This window comes from Octopus sinensis, linkage group LG6 (genome assembly GCF_006345805.1).
Source record: "Octopus sinensis linkage group LG6, ASM634580v1, whole genome shotgun sequence".
Classification (NCBI taxonomy): Eukaryota; Metazoa; Mollusca; class Cephalopoda; order Octopoda; family Octopodidae; genus Octopus; species Octopus sinensis.
In genome coordinates, this window is record NC_043002.1 from 66167650 (window position 1) to 66193282 (window position 25633).

General features: G+C 38.9%; 1 protein-coding gene across 2 annotated transcripts in view; it reads left to right on the forward strand.

Moving 5' to 3' along the window:
- Positions 1-8949: 8949 nt before the first annotated feature.
- The window catches only part of LOC115213351 (ATP-dependent RNA helicase DDX55), a 32514-nt gene continuing 15830 nt past the window's right edge, over positions 8950-25633 (forward strand). For both annotated transcript variants that reach the window (XM_029782289.2, XM_036503961.1), the window contains exons 1-5: positions 8950-9105; positions 14340-14477; positions 16198-16352; positions 18488-18581; positions 19364-19419. In XM_029782289.2, the coding sequence (XP_029638149.1) occupies positions 9016-9105; positions 14340-14477; positions 16198-16352; positions 18488-18581; positions 19364-19419 (533 nt within the window). In that variant the 5' untranslated portion in view covers positions 8950-9015. The remainder of the gene's footprint in view (positions 9106-14339; positions 14478-16197; positions 16353-18487; positions 18582-19363; positions 19420-25633) is intronic.

A 25633-nucleotide genomic window follows, 5' to 3' on the forward strand; every position in this document is an offset into this window, starting at 1 on the left:
AGCAAAATAAGCATGTGTTTAGGGTATCAGGGGAAGGAGGGGGCACCACAGAAATGGTAAATGGTTTATAGCACAAAAGAAATCACTTTAAACTTACTCTTTTACATGTTTCAGTCATTTGACTGCGGCCATGCTGGAGCACCACTTTAGTCGAGCAAATCAACCCCAAGACTTATTCTTTGTAAGCCTAGTACTTATTCTATCAGTCTCTTTTGCCGAATTGCTAAGTTACAGGGATGTAAATACACCACCATCGGTTGTCAAGCATATACACACACATACATATATATACATATATATATATATATATATTATACATTTATATGATGGGCTTCTTTCAGTTTCTGTCTACCAAATCCACTCACAAGGATTTGGTCAGCCCGAGGCTATAGTAGAAGACACTTGCCCAAGGTGCCACGCAGTAGGACTGAACCTGGAACCATGTGGTTGGTATGCAAGCTACTTGCCACACAGCCACTCCTGCACCTATGCTAAAATAACATTCGGGATGCTTTTATCTCTACTAAGTATAGATGCAGATGTGTTTCCTAAAATTAATTTTGAGGAGCTGATCAAAGACTTTGCAATTCAAAAAAGCAGGAGGAAACTTTTCAAATATAAATAAAGTGGAAGTATACAAAAATAAACATTATTTTCCCTCTTACTGCTTTGTTTCGTTTTGAAAAATAAAAATTTATTTTATGGTTTGTTACTGTTTATATATTGAATTACATAATCTTTTATGGGGCACTGAAATCTTTTAAGTGCTTAGGGCCTCATGGCAGAATTGTTAGCATGCCAGGCGAAATGTTTAGCAGTATTTCATCTGTCATTATATTCTGAGTTCAAATTCTGCTGAGGTCGACTTTGCCTTTCATCCTTTCGGGGTCGACAAATTAAGTACCAGTTGCGTACTGGGGTTGATCTAATGGATTGCCCTCCCCAACAAAAAAATTTTGGACCTTGTGTCTAGAGTAGAAAAGAATCCAGCCCTGTATATAACGTAATGTGGTTTACAATATGCAATAGAATGTATTGCCATATAATGCAGTCGTGGCATTGTGTCAGTTTTCACAACAAGGGTTCCAGTTGATCCAATTAACAGAACAGCCTGCTTGTGAAATTAACATGTAAATGGCTGAGCACTCTATAGACACATGTACCCTTAACGTAATTCTTATTTCTTTATGGTCCACAAGGGGCTAAACAAGGACAGACAAAGGGATTAAGTCAATTACATCGACCCCAGTGCGTAACTGGTACTTAATTTATTGACCCCAAAAGGATGAAAGGCAAAGTAGACCCTGGCGGAATTTGAACTCAGAATGTAAGGAAATACGGCTAAGCATTTTGCCCGGCGTGCTAACGTTTCTGCCAGCTCGCCACCTTAACGTAGTTCTGGGAGAGATTCAGCATGACACAGAGTGTGACAAAGCTGGCCGCTTCGAAATACAAGTACAACAGAAACAGGAAGAAAGAGTGAGAGAAAGTTGTGGTGAAAGAGTACAGCAGGGTTCGCCACCACCTCCTGCCGGAGCCTCACGGAGCTTTAAGTGTTTATGCTCAATAAATACTCACAACACCCGGTCTGAGAATCGAAACCGCGATCCCATGACTAGGAGTCTGCTGCCCTAACCACTGGGCCATTGCACCTCCATAATGCAGTATAGTATAAGGCACATTGCATTGCATTTTGACCTGACACACCTAAAAAATTGTATCTGCAGAAGAGAAAGCAAATTGTAATGTTAACACAGAAGAGCAGGAAGAAAATAACAGGATGCAGGATATGTTAAGTGTATGTAATTGGTCTGAATGGATTTTTGGCTCTTTGCTTGTTGCACAATGAGAATGATACAAGTGTTGGGGGGAGGCGCTTTGAAAATCAGTGAATCTATGTATTTTGTAATTGCTTGTAAGTTTGACACAACGGTAGATGGATGGATGGCGTCATCAGGGTGGAGTACTGTATGATTTCACATCATCATCACTATCGTCAACATCCTCATCATCATCATCATCACCACCACCACCATCATCATCATCATCACCACCACCACCACTATCTTCATCATCATCATCATCATCATCAATGTCATCATCATCATCATCATTGCCATTGTCATCTTCGTCATTGTCGTTGTCATCGTCATCATCATCATCCTCATCAACATCATCATCCCTCTCTTTCCCCGCTTTCTCTTCCTCATTGTTTCAACATTTTCTCATACTTACCTTGTCTCAGATGAATTTTGTCAAAGCAGATTTTCTACAGCTGGATGCCCTTCCTGTCATCAGTCATCATCTATTTTACAAGCTAAGAGATATTTTTTCTTTGGCTAGACATATTTTCATGAAAATGAATTGTATCACTTGTAAGACCCTGTTGTTCATTAACAAATTTCATGCGAATAACATCAAGACAAGGCAGCACAACATTCGCGCACACATATGCATATATCATCATCACGAAGGCCAGCCAGGTGGTACTGGCATCAACCATGCTTGAATGGTGCTTTTTATTTTCCGCTGGCACGGGAGCCAGTCAGGCAGCACTGGGAACGACCATGCTTGAGACCCAACAAATAAGGTGAGTTCACAGCTGTAACCTACACCAGTATTGCATAACCAGCCTACTCAAAAGTACCTTGGATTGTAGGGCGACATGCTGTGCTTGAGGAGACCTATTGAGTTACGTACATCAAAACCAAAATCAAATTGCAGTTGTGATCCCCATGCTGGTGGCACCATCCAAATGTGACTGATGCTAGTGCCTCCTTGGCTGGCTTCCATGTCAGTGGTCGCAAAAAGCACCAACTAATCATGTCCGTTGCCAGCCTCCTCTGGCCCCTGTGCCGGTGGCATGTAAAAAGCACCCACTACACTCTTGGAGTGGTTGGCGTTAGGAAGGGCATCCAGCTGTAGAAACACTGCTAGATCAGACTGGAGCCTGGTGCAGCCTCCTGGATTCCCAGACCCCAGTTGAACCATCCAACTCATGCCAGCATGGAAAACGGACATTAAACGATGATGATGATGTTTAATATAGAAAACTGGAAAAAATTTGGTATATTTTTAATATATTTTTTTCAGTTTTCTGTCTTGATATTAGCTACTCTGCAAACCAAATTCACCAAAAATTTCAATCGTCATCTATATCACATTTAAAATAAATCATCTATATACATACATTGGATTAATGTGAGCATGCAGATGTTCACACTAATCCAATTTGTGTGTATGTGTGTGTATCTGAAAATGTATTTTTTCCGATGGCCAGATAACTGAAGAGATAGCAGCGTGGATTTCCACCTCAGCATCTGAAACTCGGAGTTTTATCATGGCTACCGAATAATTGTCACATATTACATTTACATATAAATTCCTCTATTTACGTAATATCGAGGTCTCTTTCATTTTTTTGTCATCTTACCATTTTTATCAATATATATATATATTTATAGCCATGATTGGCTGCTAAATCCACAAGACAGTTTTTTCTTTTTATTCTCTCTCTCTGTTTATTTCTTCATATTCTTTTGTGTTGAAAAACGTAGGCTCGAAATGTAAAAGACTTTCTTACCTTCCCGAGCGTCAAACTAATACACCTGCTTGTTGTTTATGCACCTGTCTTCGTCTTTGTAAATTTCAACTATATATATAATATATATATATATATATATATATATATATATAGTTTGCTAGAGAGATAGATATACACATACTCACTCTCTCTCTCACACACATCCACACACACACACACACACCCATACATGTATCTACATATACGATGGGCATCCTCTTCTGTTTCTGTCAACCAAGTTCATTCACTGGTGAGGAGATACTTGCCCAAAGTGCCACACCATGGGACTGAACCTAAAAGTACATGGTTGCAAGGAGAAGTTCTTAACTAAACTATCATGCCTAACGCCCAACTCTTCTGAGCCATGATCATTATTTTCCCATAAGGTTTTTACTCACATTCAGTTCAAGAACTCGATTGATTCTTAATTTATTGAACCTTTATGAACGCAAAGGTGCAGTAGTGGCTGTGTGGTAAGTAGCTTGCTTACAAACCACATGGTTCCGGGTTCAGTTCCACTGCGTGGCATCTTGGGCAAGTGTCTTTGACGATAGCCTTGGGCTGACCAAAGCCTTGTGAGTGGATTTGGTAGACGGAAACTGAAAGAAGCTCGTCGTATATATATATATATATGTATGTATGTGTGTGTGTATGTGTTTGTGTGTCCGTATTTGTCCCCCCCTCCCCAACATCGCTTGACAATCGATGCTGGTGTGTTTACGTACCTGTAACTTAGCGATTTGGCAAAAGCAACCGATAGAATAAGTACTAGGCTTCCAAAGAATAAATCATGGGGTCTATTTGCTCAACTAAAGGCAGTGCTCCAGCATGGTTACAGTCAAATGACTGAAACCAGTAAAAGAGTAAAAAAGAGAGTAAAGCAAAGTATACTCTGGCAAGATTTGAATTGGAAAATACATAAATACCACAACAATACATTTATTATGAGATTTTTCTGATTCTTTTAGTGTGTTTTCTGGAATTATATAACAAATTGACTGATTGAGGTTAATGTAATTATTTTGTTATTATTTGCAAGTTTGTATGGATCCTGTTTGAAAAGATTTGTTGCTTTTTGAACATGTCTTCTCAAGCATAGCATATTTCCTTTCACTTGTCAGGAAATATGCTGTGCTTTAGAAGACCTGTGGAGTCAAATGAAATCATAGTCATGGCCAATGCTGGTGCCGCCTACTGGTACATGTACTGATGGCATGTGAAAAGCACCATTTGAGCATGGTCAATGTTATGCCGCCTGACTGGCTCTCATACTGGTGGCATGTAAAAAGCACCATTTGTGTGTGGTCGATTCAATGTTGCCTGACTGGCTCCCATGCAGGTGGCATGTAAAAAACACCATTCAAGCGTGGTCAATACCAATGCTGCCTGACTGGCTCCTGTGCTGTTGGCACGTAAAAAGCACCATTTGTGTGTGGTCGATGTCAATGCTGCCTGACTGGCTCCCATGCAGGTGGCATGTAAAAAACAGCATTCAAGCGTGGTCAATACCAACGCTGCCTGACTGGCTCCTGTGCTGGTGGCACGTAAAAAGCACCATTTGTGTGTGGTCGATGTCAATGCTGCCTGACTGGCTCCCATGCAGGTGGCATGTAAAAAACACCATTCAAGCGTGGTCAATACCAATGCTGCCTGACTGGCTCCTGTGCTGGTGGCACGTAAAAAGCACCATTTGTGTGTGGTCGATTCAATGTTGCCTGACTGGCTCCCATGCAGGTGGCATGTAAAAAACACCATTCAAGCGTGGTCAATACCAATGCTGCCTGACTGGCTCCTGTGCTGGTGGCACGTAAAAAGCACCATTTGTGTGTGGTCGATGTCAATGCTGCCTGACTGGCTCCCATGCAGGTGGCATGTAAAAAACACCATTCAAGCATGGTCAATACCAATGCTGCCTGACTGGCTCCTGTGCTGGTGGCACGTAAAAAGCACCATTTGTGTGTGGTCGATTCAATGTTGCCTGACTGGCTCCCATGCAGGTGGCATGTAAAAAACACCATTCAAGCGTGGTCAATACCAATGCTGCCTGACTAGCTCCTGTGCTGGTGGCACGTAAAAAGCACCATTTGTGTGTGGTCGATGTCAATGCTGCCTGACTGGCTCCCATGCAGGTGGCATGTAAAAAACACCATTCAAGCGTGGTCAATACCAATGCTGCCTGACTGGCTCCCGTGCTGGTGGCATGTAAAAATCACCCATTACACTCTTGGAGTGGTTCGCTTTAGGAAAGGGCATCCAGCTGTAGAAACCTTGCCAGATCAGATTGGAGCCTGGTGCAGCCTCCTGGTTTGCCAGTTCTCAGTAAAACCATCCAACCCATACCAGTATGGAAAGCGGTTGTTAAACAATGATGATGATGATGATGAGGAGGAGGAGGACGACGATGACGACGACAAAGAGCTTATTGCATCACTTTCTAAAATAACTTATGAGGGAACACTGTTCAGTTTCTCTATATCATCCAAGTGCATTTTTTTTTTTTATCTTACAGACATGAAGGAAGGCGGTGCTGGATTAACCATTAAGGAAAATAAGCACATGCTTAGAGCATGAAGGGAAGTAGGGGGTACCACAGAAATGGTAAATGGTTCACAGCACAAAATAAATTACTTTAAATTTGCTAAAATAATATTCTAAGTGGTTTATATGATAGGGAATATAATTTTAAGGTGTTCATGGCATCATAGTGAGGATCTGATCAAAGACTTGGCAATCAAAAAATGTAGGAGAAAACTTTGCAAATATAAATAAGGTGAAAATATACAAAAATGAATATTATTTTCTATCTTACTGTTAGTTTTGTCTTCTTTTGAAAAATAAAAACTTATTTTATGGTTTATTATTGTTTATGTTTTGAATTACATATATATATATGGGGGGCAGGGCTGGCCCTAGGGTTGCTGGCGCCCCTCGGCAAGATGAGCCTTGGTGTGTATAAGCTGATGATTGTGGAAATTTCCTTGTCTTTGTCATGCCCTCCTTGGCATCCCCTAGCACATTGTGCCCTGGGTGACTGCCTGAGTTTCTGTTACTTTGAACTGGCCCTGATGGGGGGGGGGGGGGCGACAAAATCTTTTCAGTGCTTAAGGCCTCTATAGGTCTTAATCTGGCCCTGAGGAAAGATAGATTGGTGAAAAAAAAAAATGAGGATATTATCAAACCAGTGACTTGACCTGAATGCTGGCAATAGAGGGCACTCCACTAAAAGTGCCTGAAGTGCCTGTTGGTGATGTCGATCTAGGTAACAGATTGAAAGACGGCAAGCTGGAAGAAACATTAGCACGCTGGTGAAATGTTTAGTGGTATTTTGTCTGTCTTTACATTCTGAGTTCAAATTCCGCCGAGGTCGACTTTGCCTTTCATCCTTTCGGGGTCAATAAATTAAGTACCAGTTGTATACTGAAGTCGATCTAATCGACTGGTCCCCTGCCCCAAAATTTTGGGCCTTGTGCCTAGAGTAGAAAAGTATCTAGGTAACAGATTGAATCTGTTATCTAAGTGGGCCATGGCTGAACTTGAACTCACAGCTCAAAGAGCTGGAACAAATAGTTAAAGGCATTCAGTCTGATGTTCTTACAGTTTGGCCAATCCACCATCTTAGATTGGTGGGTTTTTTTTTATCAACACTGAACAGATGAAAAGTAAAGCTGATCAAGGCAAGATTTGAACTTACATCACTGAAAGACATAGCTAATACCATAAAGCATTCTGTCTGACACCCTAATAACCCTACCAATTTGCTGCCTACTATTATTTTAAATGTCTTACATAGTACTTAGCTTCAATCCTCTTAGTTTCAAATCCTGTCACAGTCATCATTGATTAGAATCCCACTGCAATCTCTGCAGTTGGAAAAATAAATTTAGAATCTCTTTCATAGGCGTAAGAGTGGCTGTGTGATAAGTAGCTTGCATACGAACCATATGGTTCTGAGTTCAGTCCCACTGTGTGGCACCTTGGGCAAGTGTCTTCTACTATAGCCTTGGGCTGACCAAAGCCTTGCGAGTGGATTTGGCAGACGGAAACTGAAAGAAGCCCGTCGTATATATGTGTGTGTGTGTGTGTGTGTTTCTGTGTCTGTTTGTCCCCCGAACATCGCTTGACAACCGATGCTGGTATGTTTACGTCCCCATAACTTAGTGGTTCGGCACAAGAGACCGATAGAATAAGTACTAGGCTTACAAAGAATAAGTCCTGTGGTCAATTTGCTCGATCGACTAAAGGCAGTGTTCCAGCATGGCCACAATCAAATGACTGAAACAAGTAAAAGAGAACTTTACATGGTTCAATTGGTTGATAAACATCTTCATTTTCTAAGGTATTGAACCTTTGAAGGACACAAAGACGCTTTTACTCCTTGATATGATTTTAAGAATAACTGCAATTTGGCTGACTCATGACAACCAGTAAAGAGAGAGAGAAATGGTTATATAGATGGTCAGTGATATGTTAGGTCCTCAAGAACAAGAGGCTGCATTTAGGTGGTACATACTATAGTTATGTCACTGTGGCTGAATAGATCCCAGAATTGGAGGCAAAATGTTTGCTACAAGATGTTCATCTATCATAAGCCATTTTTACTGTAATAAGAACATTTGTTGATGTTTACAATGTTGCTACTGCTTGTAGTAGTAGGGTGGTTTGATACTGTGACACGTATTTACAACTAAGTGTACTTGGCTTGTTCCAAATACAGTGCTGGTAACCAGATAAAAACAGCTGACCTCACATATCTGAGCTCAGTCAGTAAATTTACTACCAGTGATAAACTAGGGTCAATTCAGTCAACTATATACTTCCATAACAAATTATGACAAAAAGTAACAAAAAAAAAAACAAGTTTTCATATTCAAATATACTGTTTTCCTTTTCTTAATTGGGCCTTCAAATTTTAGGGCGGAAGAAAAAGGAACTCATCATATTACTGCTTGGGGCTAAACATAGAGGGGACAAACAAGGACAGGCAAACGGATTAAATCGATTATATCGATCCCAGTGCGTAACTGGTACTTATTTAATCGACCCCGAAAGAATGAAAGGCAAAGTAGACCTCGGCGGAATTTGAACTCAGAACGTAGCTGCAGACGAAATACCTATTTCAATATTACACACAAGGGGCTAAACATAGAGTGGACAAACAAGGACAGACATAGGTATTAAGTCGATTACATTGATCCCAGTGCGTAACTGGTACTTAATTTATCGACCCCGAAAGGATGAAAGGCAAAGTCGACCTCGGCGGAATTTGAACTCACAACGTAACGGCAGACGAAATACCGCTAAGCATTTTGTCCAGCGTGCTAACGATTCTGCCAGCTCGCCGCTTCTGTCAATTAATCTGCAATATTCCCGAATCTTGATGAAAGACGGAAATAGAACTCTCTAAAACGAAGATAAAATTTCTCTATCGCAACATGGACGACACGTGGGACAAATTGTCCCTCTCAGAGGCTTCTTGCGCTGCTCTTAAGGATTTAAAATTTGTAAAAATGACGCCAGTACAGGTAAATTAATATATGAGGAACAATTTCTTTGAAATGTATCATTAGCATGTTCTGTTATTACTATTGTAGTCCATTTGACCAGGAACACTGTCAGTCAAGCACGTGTTTACGTTCACGTCTGTTGTTGATTCATTATATCTTGTTTTCTTTTAAATATAAATTTTGGGTTCTTATTGTTAAATATCCCAATTTTAACGAGGAGAGTTCGACTAATAAAACCCACACGAACAAACATAAACCACTGAATGCAGCAGACATATTTTCAAAATTAAAATAAACTAACAGTGGTAAACAACGAAAACGAGATAAAATGAGCTGGATTTTAAAAAAAATTTTTAGCCAGGAGGGAAGAGCAGCGATGCCTCCGGGAGTGATAACGGAAGGAGGGAGAAAGATATCCTCAAACTGTAGACCTAGTCTAAAGGCATCCAAGGGACAGCTAGTGTTGTTAAACCGGGAAGGGGGAAACTCTGGGTAATGGTATAGATACACGAAATATTGATGGTACTAAGATGAGGGAAGATGAAGGGGGAAAATTTAAGAAAACATGGAGCAATACAAGCCTTACTTATCTTCGTCTTCGAAGAATCCTACGTTATCGTTATCGTTTCGAACAGTTAATAATCAAATCTCCTGTAAATCACTATTGTCTTCATAATGAAGGGCACATTGGATAATATAGTCGTAATACACGGTGTCCAAAAGAAAGACGGGATGGTCACGCCTGAAACGTCTTCGATTATAGGATTTACATGGGTCTCAACAGCCTCCAGTCCCCCTAATGGCAACCCATTGAGTTTACGGCGGAGGTAAAGAATACGCACACCACCCGTTTTCGGCGTAACCCTAACTATTAACACCTGGTGTGCGTATTCTTTACCTTTTCTGAGTTTATACGAACGAACGTATCATATGTATACACATCGAAATGTGTTTTATTTTATTTTTGTTCTTGATAATTATCAATAATGAAGAAGGGAGCGAGCAGCAGAATCGTTCGCATGCCATACAAAATGCTCAGCAGTACTTTTTACGTTTCTGCGTTTTGAGTTCAAATGTCGCCGAGGTCGATTTTGCCTTTCATCCCTTCGGGGGTCGATAAAATAAGTGCCAGTCAAGCATTGGGGTCGATGTAATCGACTTCCTCCTCGTCTCCAACTCTCAATTTCCAGTCTTGTACCTGTAGGAAAATTATTACTATTAAAGGCTTATATTCTTGCTGCATTCAGGTGATTTTCGTCCGTAGGCATCGTGCGATCCTAACGGACCAATGAAGGAATCCCTACAAAGTCGTTCGATATAGTAGAAATATCAACCCTCATATCACATCCTACCATCTTTAAAAAAACCCCCCAAAAAACTCTAAGTATTAAGTCTGAGGACGTAAACAACTTGCCTGCCTTTAGTTACAGTTATAATGCCATGATAATTTTGACATTTCCTGCTCGATTAGTTTCTTTTTACTTCCACTACATTATTACTCGGTTATATATGTTTATGTTTATAAACTATCACCTGTATAAAACACACCAACGAGGTTGCCTGCCCGTGGTCGCTCGATCTGCTAAAAATAAAAACCACTTCACGCTGCCATCTTACAAAAATAGAAGTACACATTGCATAAGGTAGTCCTAGGTGCACCGCATCAAAAAAATCGGAGAGTCATAGCTGGAACGTCTTCGATTATAGTTTTGGTTGATCATGGCTGATGTGGACATAAACGGCAATCACACACCTCCAGTTTCTAAGAACTAAAGAGGAGTAACTCGTGTTGAAATGTTGAAATATCGCCAGGCACAAACGTAATAATAGGTTAAAGTTAGCGAACATGTATTTTATGTAGTAAGTATTGAAAAGCTTATCAGAAATGATTACGTGGCAAGAAAAAGACAAAATTACGCAAAAGTCTAAAATCATTTTAATTATTGATTCAAGTATTGGGAAACAACTGTGATTATATTTTGGTCTTATTAGGCTTCAGCGAAGTGTAGACTTTACCATACTTGCCGAAGTGGTAATGAGACTATCATGAATGTACAATGTTGTACAATAATTGGTCTAGAAAATATGCATATTTCGGAGGATAAATTACTAAGAGACGCCTTCCTTCGTTTTCTCCATTAACCATGTCCTCCTCCCCTTTTTCCGTTCAATACATCACCTATATCTAGGGCCAGATTAAGACCCATAGCACTTAAAAGATTTTAGTGCCACCTACATATACATAATTCAAAGTACAAACAATGATAAACCATATTTTTTTTCCAAAACTAACAGTAAGATAGAAAATAATATTCATTTTTGTATATTTCCACTTTATTTGTATTTGGAAAGTTTTCTCCTGCTTTTTTTAATTGCAAAGTCTTTGATCAGATCCTCACTTTGGCACCATGGACGCTTAGAAATTATATTTCTGATCATATAAACCACTTCGAGTGTTATTTTAGCAAGTTTAAAGTGATTTAGTTTGCTTAATGGTTAATCCAGCGCTGCATCTCTCACCTTGCTCTTTCATGAACTTACCCGATCCTCTGTCACTATTCCCCTTACCTGGTTCTCTGCACCCATCCCTCTCACATTCACCCTCTTGTACCTTGAGAGTACGTCCTGACACCTAATCACCACCTCTGTCTCTTCTCTATTTCCAGCTGGGATTGCCATCTATCTCCTCTACAGCAAAGCACCTATTCTTATCTATCTTACTCTTGCCTCTCAACACTTGGCATTAGCTTCGTCCCTCACTACTACACCATCCTTAATCAAAGGGTTTTTTCTTGCAATCTACTTAGTGACTTTACTAGTAATATGAAAAAGTACCGGTATACTCTGTAATGTCGTTGGCATCAGGAAGGGTATTCAGCTATAGAAACCAAAACTGACATCAGAGCACAACATAATCCTCTGACCTGTCAGATCCTATCAAATTGGTCAACTCACACCAACATGGAATACAGACGCTAAATGATGATGATTAGTATTACCATTTATTGCAGCATGTATTAAAAAAGCTAATTTGAAATAATTATGCTGTGAGGACAAGAGACAACACTTCTGTGGGCTAGGTGTCACACAGTGGAAAAGAGACACAGATCAGCTGAATGGACTTACTTTTAGATGATTGGTGTGAAGTCACTGAGACATGTACTAGCCCCTGGCCCACAGAAGTGTTGTCTCCTCTCTCTCTCTTTCTTCTGCTACCTCTGCAGTGGCCTCTGCTCCTCATTAGCTGTTTAGTCCCATGCTATCTCCACTCAAGTACACTTGTCTCGCTCATCTCTTCCCTTCAAATAACCTATGTTGTGTCTTCCACCGACCCACAAACACTTAATCAAGGAATAGAATTGAACCCCAAATCATGTAGCTGGGAAGTGAAATTCTTAAACCAACCAGCCACACTGGCACCTTGAATTGTCGGAAGCTGTTCCCTTTATACCCCACTTTATATATTTTAGCCAACAAAGGAGCTTCCATATAATCACTCAACCTGCTGGCTGCTAAATCTTTTTTAAATTGCACCTTGCTGTCAGAAAAGTACACATTGGATAATGTGGTTCTTAGTGTCTTGGGATAATGGAAAGGTCATGGTTGGAATGTTTGTGACATAGGTCTGCTCAGTCAAGGCTGACTTGGAGCTAAACAACAATTTCATATAATTTTTCCTGAATTGAATTACACTGATGAATTCAAGTGCTTATCCTTCACGAAGAAAGGCACAAGCCTATGTAAGTAATCTATGTGTGTATGTATACACACACTTATATATATTCTTTTACTTGTTTCAGTCATTTGACTGTGGCCATGGTGTAGCACCGCCTTTAGTTGATCGAGCAAATCGACCCCAAGACTTATTCTTTGTAAGCCTAGTACTTATTCTATCGGTCTTTTGCTGAACCACCTAGTTACAGGGATGTAAATACACCAGTATCGGTTGTCAAGCGATGTTGGGGGATCAAACATAGACACACAAACATATACACACACATACATATATATATATATGCATACATGCGATGGGCTTCTTTCAGTTTCCGTCTACCAAGGTGCCATGCAGTGGGACTGAACCCGGAACCATGTGGTACGTAAGCAAGCTACTTAACACACGGCCACTCCCACGCCTATATATCTATATATGATGGCCAAATATAGTTATTGCTTGAAGCATTTCTGTATCAATCTTGTGTCTGAACAGAGCACAGATACTTTTCAGGGTGGCAAGTGACCTTACATTCTTTGGCACAGATGATGCATGCATGATTGGCCCCAACAACAGGGATTTCTTGTTGGTCATCATGCCCTTTTATGTTGTTGTATAGTGAAACTGTACACCCCTCCCAGTAAAAAGTGATAGGAGTTGTTGTTTAGCTCCAAGTCAGCCCTGACTGAGCAGACCTATGTCACAAACATTCCAATCATGACCTTTCTATTTATCCTAAGACACCAAGGACTACATTATCCAATGTGTACTTTTCTGACAGCAAGGTGCAATTTAAAAAAGATTTAGCAACCAGAAGGTTGAGTGATTATATAGAAACTGTATACCCCTCCCGGTAAAAAGTGATTATAAATAGACCAGTAGCCATCGTCAAGAGAGGGTTGAGAGTCGAAGAGTTGAAAGTTGACAGTTCTAATCGGTATCTTGTGGAGCTCTCAGCGATAGTAAGACAAGACATTAGTGTATTACTATTCCGGTACAAAGAGATACAATGCTATCTGATGACTAGTAACTACTGTGGCTACTAGCATAAAACAGCAACTACAGTACAATGGCAGTCACACATCACACCAGTAGGAGGAACCCACTTTGCAACATCATCATCATCGTTCAACTGTATATGTTTGTGTGTCTGTGTTAGTCCCCCGAACATCACTTGACAACCGATGCTGGTATGTTTACATCCCCATAACTTATTGGTTCAGCAAAAGAGACCGATAGAATAAGTACTAGGCTTACAAAGAATAAGTCCTGGGGTCAATTTGCTCGATCGACTAAAGGCAGTGTTCCAGCATGGCCACAATCAAATGACTGAAACAAGTAAAAGAGAACTTTACATGGTTCAATTGGTTTACGTGCCACCAGCACAGGGGCCAGAGGCGGCTGGCAACGGCCACGATTGGTTGGTGCTTTTTACATATGTATATATACATACATGCATACATTCACATGCATGTATACACAGATCCACACATGACAACACATATAAATAATTGATGGTTCTTGTCTTTTTCTTTTTTAGGCTGCTTGTATTCCAATGTTTCTCCAAAACAAAGATGTAGCAACTGAGGCAGTGACAGGGAGTGGCAAAACTCTGGCATTTGTTATACCCATCATTGAACGACTACAGAAACATGAACAACCCTGGAAGAAACATGAGGTAACCTCAGTTAACTTTTATGGTTCATTTTGTCTTTCTTACCTCCTGAAGTCTGTGAATCTAAATTCATTTTATTGTTTTGTAGACATAGATGTGTGATTAAGAAGTTTGGTTTCCAGCCACATGGTTTTGGGTTCAGACACACTGTGTGACACCTCGAGCAAGTATCTTCTACAGCCTCAGCTCAGCCAAAGTCTTTTGAGTGTATTTGGTAGACAGAAACTGAAGGAAGACTTGTGTGTTTGTTCCCCACCACCATTTGACAGCTGGTATTGGTGTGTTTACATCCCTGTAACTTAGCAGTTCAGTAAAAGAGACTGATAATAATAAGTACCAGGCTTAAAAGAAAAAAATAAGTATAAGGATTGATTTATTTGATTCTAAACTCTTCAAGGCTGTGCTCCAGCATGGCTGTGGTCAAATGTCTGAAACAAATAAAAGATAAAAGATAAATGTGTAGTTAAGAAGCTTCCTTCCCAACCATATAATTCTGGGTTCAGTCCCACTGTATGGCACCTTGGGCAAGTGTCTTCCACTAGAACCTGAGGCTGACCCAAACCTTGTAAATGGTAGATGGAAACTGAAAGAAATCTATTGTATGCGTATGTGTCTTCTTGTCATGGCATCACATAATTATTGTAAAGGAATGTCACTCATCTCTTAGAGTCTGTAAAAACTTGTCTGGCCATGGAGAAATATTACTTTACAGGGATACAGGTTAGAGTTGGTGATAAAAGGGCAACCGACTGTAGAAAATCTGCTTCAGTGAATTCTGTGCAACTAATGTAGACGTGGATAAGTGGATGTCAAAGCAATGACAGTGGTATTCTGCAGTAGATTGCCTGAGATAGACTGAAACATTAGTCTATCTTGTTGAAGTGTATAGCATTATGGAAACAGATTGATAACTTCTTATAAAAACAGATCACAAATTCACAGTATTACAAGGATCTTCATCATCAACATCATAACATCAATTTTCCATGTTTGCATTGTTGTTGTTGTGTGTTCCTTCTCAAGCCATGTGTGGCTCATAAGGGCTAGTTTCCTGGTTTCATTGGCATATAGGTTCCCCACCTGGACTGGACGCTAGTCTGTCACAGGTGAGTTGCTAAATGCAGAAGGAAAGAGTGAGAGAAAGTTGTGCTGAAAAAGTCAGCAGAAGTTTGCCATAACCTTCTGCCAGAGCCGCATGGAGCTTAGGTGTTTCGCTCATAAATACACACATCACCCGGTCTGAGATTTGAACCCATGATCACTTGACCGCGAGTCCACTGCTCTAACCACTAGGCTATGTGCTTCCACATGTTTGCATTGGTCGAATAGAATTTGTTGAAGCAGATTTTCTATGGCTGAATGCTATTCCCCTCACCAACCGTTACCTGTTCCCAAGCAAGGTGTTTTCTAGGAAAACTGGAAACAAATGACACTGCTTGTATGACCATGACTCTCGTTTACAACTGTTGTGTGATACTGAGACAAGGAGAAACACACACATACACATGTATTATGACAGGCTTCTTTCTGTCTACTGAATCCATTCACAAGTGTTTTGTTGACTCAAGGCTATTGTAGAAGACACTTATCTAAGGTGCTGTGTAGTGGAACTGAACCCAAAACCATGTGATTGGAAAGCAAATTTCTTAACCACACATCCATGCACAACATGTGTATATAAATACTTATCTCTTGTGATGCTTTTTTCCTCTTCGCAATCCAGATTGCTGCAATAGTTTTGACTCCTACCAGAGAACTGGCCATCCAAATTGAGGAGGTCCTATTAGTATTCCTCAGACATTTACCTCAGTTTACCTCCTGTTGTATGATTGGTGGTACCAGTGTTCAATTGGATATTGAAAAATTTCAGGAACATGGGTAAGAAAATTTTTTATTTATTTTCGTTTCAACAAATAACCAAATCTTTTGCCCTGTGCATAGACAATTCAATGTTTCTTCCCATCATCATCGTCAGACCCTCTTTAGCAAAAATACTTAATGCACAGTGGTCCAGTCTATTGAAACTGTAAACAGGTACCACAAGGAAAGCAAATCTCATGGGTGTGAAGTGTAATTGCACATAACTAAGTCTATGGATTCATCTTCATCATCAATTAGCCTCCATATTTCCATGTTGGCATAGGTTGAATCTGACAAGTTCAAGGGATGGTCTTAACAAGATCTGACAAGTCCAAGAGCATGGTTTCTATGGCTGGGTACCCTTTCTAACATCAACCACTTCATGCTACCAGCAGTAGTGAGGTCACCATACAGCTTTCAAGATTACAAACCCTGTGAGGGGTTGCTATTTGTCAGGCAATGAGTAATTGTTAGAAGGGGGTCAGAGCAGGACAGGTTTCTTGCCGTCGAGTCAATTTTTGTTGAAGAAATATTTATAAAATGGTTGTATGAACAGTATTTATGTTTTCTTGTACACCACTTATGAGTGTTAGTGGTGTACGAGAAAAGTGTGGAAGTGGAGAAGTGTATAGCAAAAATGAAAGGTATAATAAGAGTGAAATTAGGTGAGAATGAAGAGGACCATATGAAAGCAGTACTACTAGAGAGCAAAAGAGCGTCAAGACTAAAAGAAATACTTGGAAGCAGAGTGGAAGTTACAAAGAATTGGTTTCAATATGATGAATTGCCAGCTGTGATAATGTATGAATATTTAATAAATTATTCAATATAAACACGATACATATTGGACAAAATCATTGATTATAAAAAACAGTAAAATGGAACTATGAGCTTTGGGTGGGGGCTTGTAAGCCATTACATCTTTCGTCCGATTTTATTTTATTTTTATTTACATTTCATTTATTCGTTCTATGTACCCCACGTTTTGTGTTGTCTGACCTTATAATGTCCCCTCTTCGATAAGGCTATATGTCTATAATAAAGAGTATTAATGTATTATTCTAGTTTCGATATCTGCTTTTTGCATACTGGAATAGAATTGCATTGATGTAAATTCAGTTTCCCAAACACTACATTTGTGATACAAATGTAACTACATTAGTTAGTGTTAACCCTGTTGTAAATAGGTTGCAAAAAAACAAAATGTTGCTGTTAAGTGTTGTTAAGAGCACTAAATAATTGATGAGTGTTTCATTAGTTGCAATATTGAATTCAACTCGTCCTGGGTAATATAGCATAAAAATAGATAGCCTTTGCCAAGTTAAACTGTGTGACAGGAAAAACATCAGTAGTGTCCCAGAAACCCTTATAAGTTGTAAGGCGGTGAGCTGGTAGAAACGTTAGCACACCAGGCGAAATGCTTAGCAATATTTCGTCTGCAGCTACATTCTGAGTTCAAATTTCACCAAGGTCAACTTCGCCTTTCATCCTTTCGAGGTCGCTTAAATAAGTACCGGTTTTACCACTGGGGTCGATATTATCGACTTAATCCGTTTGTCTGTCCTCGTTTGTCCCCTCTGTGTTTAGCCCCCTGTGGATAATAAAGAAACAAGAAACCCTTATAAGCTGTTGGGTAAACTAACATACTTTTAACTAGTGAACATACTTTTGCAGTCATGCTGCGGCACTGTCTTGAAGAATTTTTAGTGGAATGAACCAACCCTAGTACTTCAGGTGGAATCAGCACAGGTGCTTTTTATGTGCCACCAGCATGGTGCCTCTTTACATGGCACCAGCAGGGAAAATTTATGACCCTAACATGACTTGAACACAGCCTTCTGATCTAGAATCAAACATGCTACTGTCATGCCACAAGGCTAGCTGTGCCAAAATATCTTTATTTACCAGTTCAAAAAAAAAAAAAATCTAAAGTATATCAAAATTAAAACTAATTGAACACTTAAAGCTACTTAACAAAAGACTATTTCAAAAGAAATAAACTCAGTTCTGATACATAAGCCTTTCTTTTCAAGATCAAAGCATTGTTTGAATATAAAAGTGAAGTGAATGAAACATGGAAGATGTGAAATAAAAATCACATTGTATAGAAAACAGAAGTTAAAATATGATGGTTTTTAAAATATTATTTGCAGAGGTCACATTATAGTCGCAACCCCTGGTCGCTTGGAAGATATACTGGATCGGCAAGCAAAAACTTTGAACTTTGCATCTTATGTCAAGTCATTGGTAAGTTCACTGAATGACTTTGTTTTGTTTTTAAACTTAATGTGTTTTGTTTTTTTAGTGTATGATAAGCATTCATGTTGTTTAAAGCCCTGACTCACCAGACCTTTGTTTAAAGGCATTTTAACTGTGATTATATCATTCTTAGAAATGGGGCACCAAGTCCATAATTACCGATTTTTCCTTTTCTCAGACAAGGAAGGATTTGAGGTAGATTAAACTGTTATTTTTAGCAGGCCAAGTGACCATGTAAAGGCTCTCCTTTGGCTCATTGCCTGTGAGTGTAGTATGTGTATGGTCGGAGTGAGTGCTATATATGTGTGTGTGTGTACATACATATACACATTCATGTCAGAATAATTGGCATTAGGAAGGGTGTCCAGACAGAAATCATGTCAAAACTTTGTCACTGGAGCAAGACAGGATCCAACTGGTCTTCTGACCAGTTGAATTTTGTCAAAATGTCCCATTCATGTTACCATTGAAAGCAGATATGTATGTGTAGGAAGAGTGTATTTGATGGCTGTTCTATGTATTATGTGTGGTATATGTAAGAGAAGGATGTCAGCATGTGTGAGTGAGGCCATCAATTTGTAGAAAGAAGGGTGTCAAGCATTATTGAGTTATTACCCTGAGCAAGTTGAATGGCTACTTAAAAGTTCCCTCATTTGCTCATAGAAGGTTCTAGTGATTGCTGTGACTGTAATTGTTGTTGAAGAGAAATGACTGACATGGAGTTTTATTGATTGTAATTTTTCTTTTGTCTCTCTTGAAACTTTCATCAGGAAGTCTTTGTGATGGATGAAGCTGATCGGTTATTAGAAAGTGGATTTGAAGCGAGGTAAGTATCAGGGGAAGAAATAAAAAAGGCTGCATAAGGCAGGTTATTTCTTTAGATATTGAAGAGGGTGATGAAATTGCAGATACAGGTTTGTGCTGGACTGGATGAATGCTTGTATAGTATTTAGTTTCATCCATCTGTATTCTTAAAGTAGCAAACTGACAGTGACATCGGAGTATTGGATATGATACCTTCTGGTACTTAAAGGTACACGGCTTAGTGATTATGGTGTTGTGCTCACAATCATAAGTTCATGGTTTCAATTCCCAGACAAGGTAGTGTGTTGTGTTCTTGAGCAAGATGCTTCATTTCACATTGCTGTGGTCTACCCAACTGTATAGGAGTGTACCTGTGACAGACTGGTATCCCATTTAAGGGTAATGTGATCTCAGTCACATGCTATGGAAGTCGGGTAACTGGCCCTTTGAGTCCTGGGACTCAAAACAGTAATATTCAGGGGTTGATGTATATACATACACATATATATACACATACACTTTAAAATAGCTGGCGTTAGGAAGGGTGTCCAACTTTGTCACTGGAGCAAGATGGGATCCAACCAGTCTTCTGACCAGTTGAATTTTGTCAAAATGTCCTATTCATGTTACCATTGAAAGCAAATATGTATGTGTAGTTGTTCCACCTACGTGTATTCTGAGTTCTAATTCCTCTGAGACCAACTTTGCTTCTCAATCTTTTGGGATTGGTAAATAAGTACCACTCCAAGACATTGAATTGGCAGAAACTATTTAGAGCATTAAATGAGATGCTTTGCTGTAGTCTTTCTGGACCTTTATGTTCTGAGACCAAATTCCAACTTGGGATTGAAATCCTTTATGGCCACAGTTGATTATGAAAGCTACAAGGGTGGTGCATGGAGGGGAGAAGGAGTGTGGTTCTCTCTGAATATTGTCAAATGTTGATGATGATGATGTCCTGCTTTTGGTTGCCACTAAATCTGACACTGCTGCGTAATCTTAGGGTGCCTTTAGCAGACTTCACACTCTTGTTCCTTGCCCACTTTTTTTTGGTCAGGGCAGATATCACCTCATTATCACCAATCTAGCAGAGTTCATAATGGTCATCGGCACCACCCACATCTCTCCTGAGTGACAACCCCCACCAAAAAAAAACTATCATCATCTTTTCATCCTTTCTAAGGCAAAGAAATAACTGAAGTGCTTCTTAACTTTTACTTGTTTCAATCATTTGACTGTGGCCATGCTGGGGCATCCCTTTGAAGAATTTTTAGTCAAATGTATCAACCCTAATACTTATGTTTTTAAAGCTTGGTACTTATTCTATTGTCTCTTTTGTCAAAATGTTAAGTTATGAGGCTGCAAACACAAACACCAGTTGTCAAGTGGTGGTGGGAGACAAAGACAGACACACATTCATATATATATAAATTAGAAAAAACCACCTTTTATCAATTCAAAATGAACAATTAAATTACACCATCTAGAAAATTACATATAATAGAAAAGTAAATTGCAAAAAAATAAAAACATATATAATTGGTAGAATACATTTTTATTATCTTTTTGCAATTTACTTAATCATTGGTATTTTATTGTTATTTTAATATTTCTATTATATGTAATTTTCTAGATGGTGTAATTTAATTGTTCATTTTGAATTGATAAAAGGTGTTTTTTTTCTAATTTTACATATATATATATATATTATATTGTGTGAAATTTACTTTAGTATTTCTAAACTGAATTTTTTCCCTGTAAGTTAGGATTAATATTCCCTCAAATAATTATTATATATATATATATATACAATGAGCTGTTATTCTGTTTCCATCTACCAAATCCACTGACAAGGCTTTTGTTGACCTGAGGCCATAGCAGAAGACACTTGCTCAAGGTGTTACAATATACTTCAACTGAATTTCTACTCCTACGAATTTACGACCCATGTCATTGTAAGACACCATTTATTACACGTGTGCTGCTGTTGTTGACGATGTGATGTGTTATAGTCATGAAATACTGCTGGACTGTTTTTGTTCTGCAATACACTATAACACAGTGTACCAACATTTTCTGCCCTGTGACACCCTTGCCAAGCCTTTCAGAAATCCACGGCACCCCTATTAGAAATCCAATACAGGTATCGAACCGCTTATCAGAAATTCAGGTATTTTTGAAACTGGTTAGCTTTGAATTTCACGAACTGCAGTAGTTCGCTACATGGCCACTTTGTTTTGATTTCTGTGGCATATACATCACACAACACCAGATTAAACAGACCCTGCTTTAGAAATGTATTGATTTATATATGTTATACTATTTTGTTCTTTATTTTATATTATCGGTATATAATTAGCCTGTGTTCAGAAATCTGAAAAATTTTAAAATCCAGACCACCTCTGGTCCCAAGGTTGCTGGTTAAGAGTTGTATTTTGATTCAGCATCAATATAACAAAATTTTGTCCCTGGATAACAGCATCTAAATAAGAAAACTATGTCCCTGGAATTGATAATGAAAAATTTTCTGTATTTCACCAATGTTGATATAATAAACATAAAATAGATGATAATACAAAAATGTAATAGACAACAATACAAAATATAAGATGACAATATTATTTATTGTTAAAATATCGAAATGTATTTTTGACTCTAAATGGTCAATCATGAAACCACATGCATATGTATATTTCGCGGCACCCCTCGGTTGATCTCATGGCACCCCAGGGTGCTGTGGCACAACTGTTGGGGACCTGTGCACTATAACATAGTGTTGTGTTTCATAATTTGACTTTATTAAACTGCCAGCACGGAAAATGGACATTAAAGGATGGTGATGATGATGATGATGTCGTCAGGTATTGAGCTGTGGTGATGTTATCAACTATAATGTTGTATTAGTGTTAATGATTATAGTGTTGGGTCAAATAAGTGCACTAAAGAATTGTGTCGTATAACATCATAAAGTATAGTCTGGCTCTTCATTTTAAAAACCACTTTGGGCTGATAGTAATTTTATGTGAAATAAGGTCACGTTTTTAGTGCGTCTATCATGACTCAATGTCCACAGGAAGACCTAAACTCAACTAAGGAAACACTCATCCTCTGTACAAAAAATATACAGCTGCTGCTTAAGTATTGGCCTATTTCACTGTGTTTCATACATAGAATTAGTTGGAATGGGTTAAAATGTTATGTGACTTTAAAATTGGAATGAAATGATTGGGTGTGGTTGTTTGGACACTGGTGATTTAGCATGGAGACAAGCACATGCAGAAGAACATGCTCTTATGGATAGAGTGAGTAAGAGGAAGAGAGAGAGAGAGAGAGTCAGCATTGAATGCCTGTTTTCCATGCTGGCATGGATTCGACGGTTTGACGGGAGCTGCACCAATCACTTCACAGGTGCTTTACAGTTTATTAATTGAACTCAACTGGTATAAACACTTCCCTCTCTCTTCATACACCGAGAGGAATGTGCTCACATCTTTATATATAAAAGTGAAGTTGTGTGTCTGTCTCCTACGATTTAGATTCCTAACTACTCCCACATTTTGCAGTGCAGTTTAACCAAAACCGGGTATCTTATAGTTGTGATTCATATCGAGCCCTTCTGGGTATTAGCACACGTCTACAATGAGTCTACGATTTAAAAAAAAATTTACCATAATTTTTTTTCCATTTTTAATGCATTTTTTTGCTATTTTTTGGCTATAACTCTCTAAAAATGCTTATATAGTTATTTCCCTTACAAACCCGAGCAACGCCGGGCGATACTGCTAGTATTATATAAAGAGAGAGTGAGATAGGATGGAGGACTGAGGAAATCATTAAAATGTCTGATATCAAGTCTGCATTAAATTAGTAAAACCAAATGGGTGAAGCCAAAGTGCTTCATAATCCTTTACGACAGATATACCACCTGCAACAAACACCTTACATCAGTAATACAATGTAGGTTTACTGTGCCCCAGGGGAGCAAAGACACTTTCTGTGTCCCTACCTTCATCAACAGGCATAATAAATCACAGGAAACTTTTCATTTGATCACATCTTTGGCAATACCCATCCCTTCCTCACTTGCTATGTTTTTGCCTTTCATAATAGGATATGAACCATTAATATCATTGCTTAGAGAAAACAATGTTTTCATTCTTCAAATTGATATTTATATGTCAAGAGAACATCTTATCAATTTTTTCTGTTTATATTAACTCTCAGAAGACAAAGCTTGTTTGTGATTCTTCAGCGAACAAAAGAGCCATTTTATGAAATGCAAAGACAATAAAGATATTGTATTTTAAAATTCTACCATGATGGTGATGGTGGTGGCAGTAGCAGCACCTGTGTGTGTGGTGCAGGCTCGGGAGTGTGGTAGGTGCACACATTGGTATGTGATTAAAAAGTTTGCTTCCAAATCATATGGTTTCCAGTTCAGTCATATGACATGACACGGACAAGTGTCTTTTTCTAGTGTCAGGTCAACCGAAGTCTTGTGATAGAATTGGGTATAGTGTATGGAAACTCAAAGAAACCTGTTGTGTGTGTGTGTGTTTGTTTCCTTGTCTTGATGTCACACGATGAGTGAGTGAGCATCATTGTCATACAAATGGTGTATTCCATTTCCAATCTTCTGTGAAAACACATCCAGCCTTGAGGAGATGTTATTTTACTTGGGAACAGGTGAGAGTTGGTGACAGGAAGTGCATCTGGCTGTAGAAAGTCATCTGATTCATGCAAACATAGAAAAGTACACATTATGCATAGGAGTGACTGTGTGGTAAGTAGTTTGCTTACCAACCACATGATTCCGGGTTCAGTCTCACTGTGTGGCACCTTGGGCAAGTGTTTTCTACTGTAGCTTCAGGCCGACCAAAGCCTTGTGAGTGGATTTGGTAGATGGAAACTGAAAGAAGCCCATCATATATATGTGTGTGTGTGTGTTTGTACCACCACCATTGCTTGACAACTGATGTTGGTGTGTTTATCTCCTCATAACTTAGCAGTTCAGCAAAAGAGACTGATAAAATAGGTATTAGACTTAGAAAGAATAAGTCCTGGCATCAATTTGTTTGACTAAAGGCAGCACTCCAGTATGGCCTCAGTCAAGAAGACTGAAACAAAAGAATTAAAATGATGGTGATTATATATACAGATATAGTTGAAATTTATATAGAAAAACAAAAGACGAAGACAAGTGTATGAACAACAAGCAAGTTTATTAGTTTCATGCTTGGGAAAATGAAATAGTCTTTTACGTTTCGAGCCTATGCTCTTCAGCAGAAAGGAATAAGAGGAAATAAACAGAGAGTGAATGGAAAAACCTGTAAATTTCAGCGATTCATCATGGCGAATGATATATATATATGTTTGACCGCGTGTCTACCGTTGGCGATTTTTATTCCTCTGTCTTCCCTTCTTTGGATCCTTCCTTTTCCTGTTTCTGACGAAGGGCTCCGTTTGAAATGTTAAACCCTCCTTTCCTGAGCATCCAATAATACTATACTTGTTCCACGTCCTCGCGTTGTTGTGTTTTCATGTTTGGATTAACTATATATATATATATATATTTCTTTTGTCTTTTACTTATTTCAGTCATTAGACTGCGACCATGCTGGAACACTGCCTTGAATTTTTAGTCAGATGAATCAATCCCAGTACTTCTGTTTTAAGCCTGACACTTATTCAATCAGTCTCTTTTGCTAAACCACTAAGTTATGAGGATGTAAACACACCAACACCAGTTGTCAAGCAGTGTTGGGGGAACAAACACTGGTAGAAAGGCTCACACAGATGTATATATATATATCCATGCACGATGGGCTTCGTTCTGTTTCTTTCTACCAAATCTACTCACAAAGCTCTATATGTGTGTGTGTGCATCTTTCTCACACACCACCTCCCCTCACTTCAGGTTACCTTTGCTGCCACCTGTTACCTCCCTAACCCACACCTACTTCCACCTTCCCTCCAAACAGATATTCATGCTTGACTTAGCCCTTTCATTACCAACTCGGATGAAACTGGCTCTGGCTCTGAGTATAAATGTGTTGTTTTCATAAGTTTTCAATTAAAATCTTCCACCAACCTTAGTCACAATTTATGTTCCTAACACTAGCTTAATGATAACTAAGTTATTTTACTAAATACTTTGTTATATTTAAAATAATTGAAAGAAACACAGAACATCTCAAATAAAATACAGTAATGAAAGGGTTAAACACCTAACACTT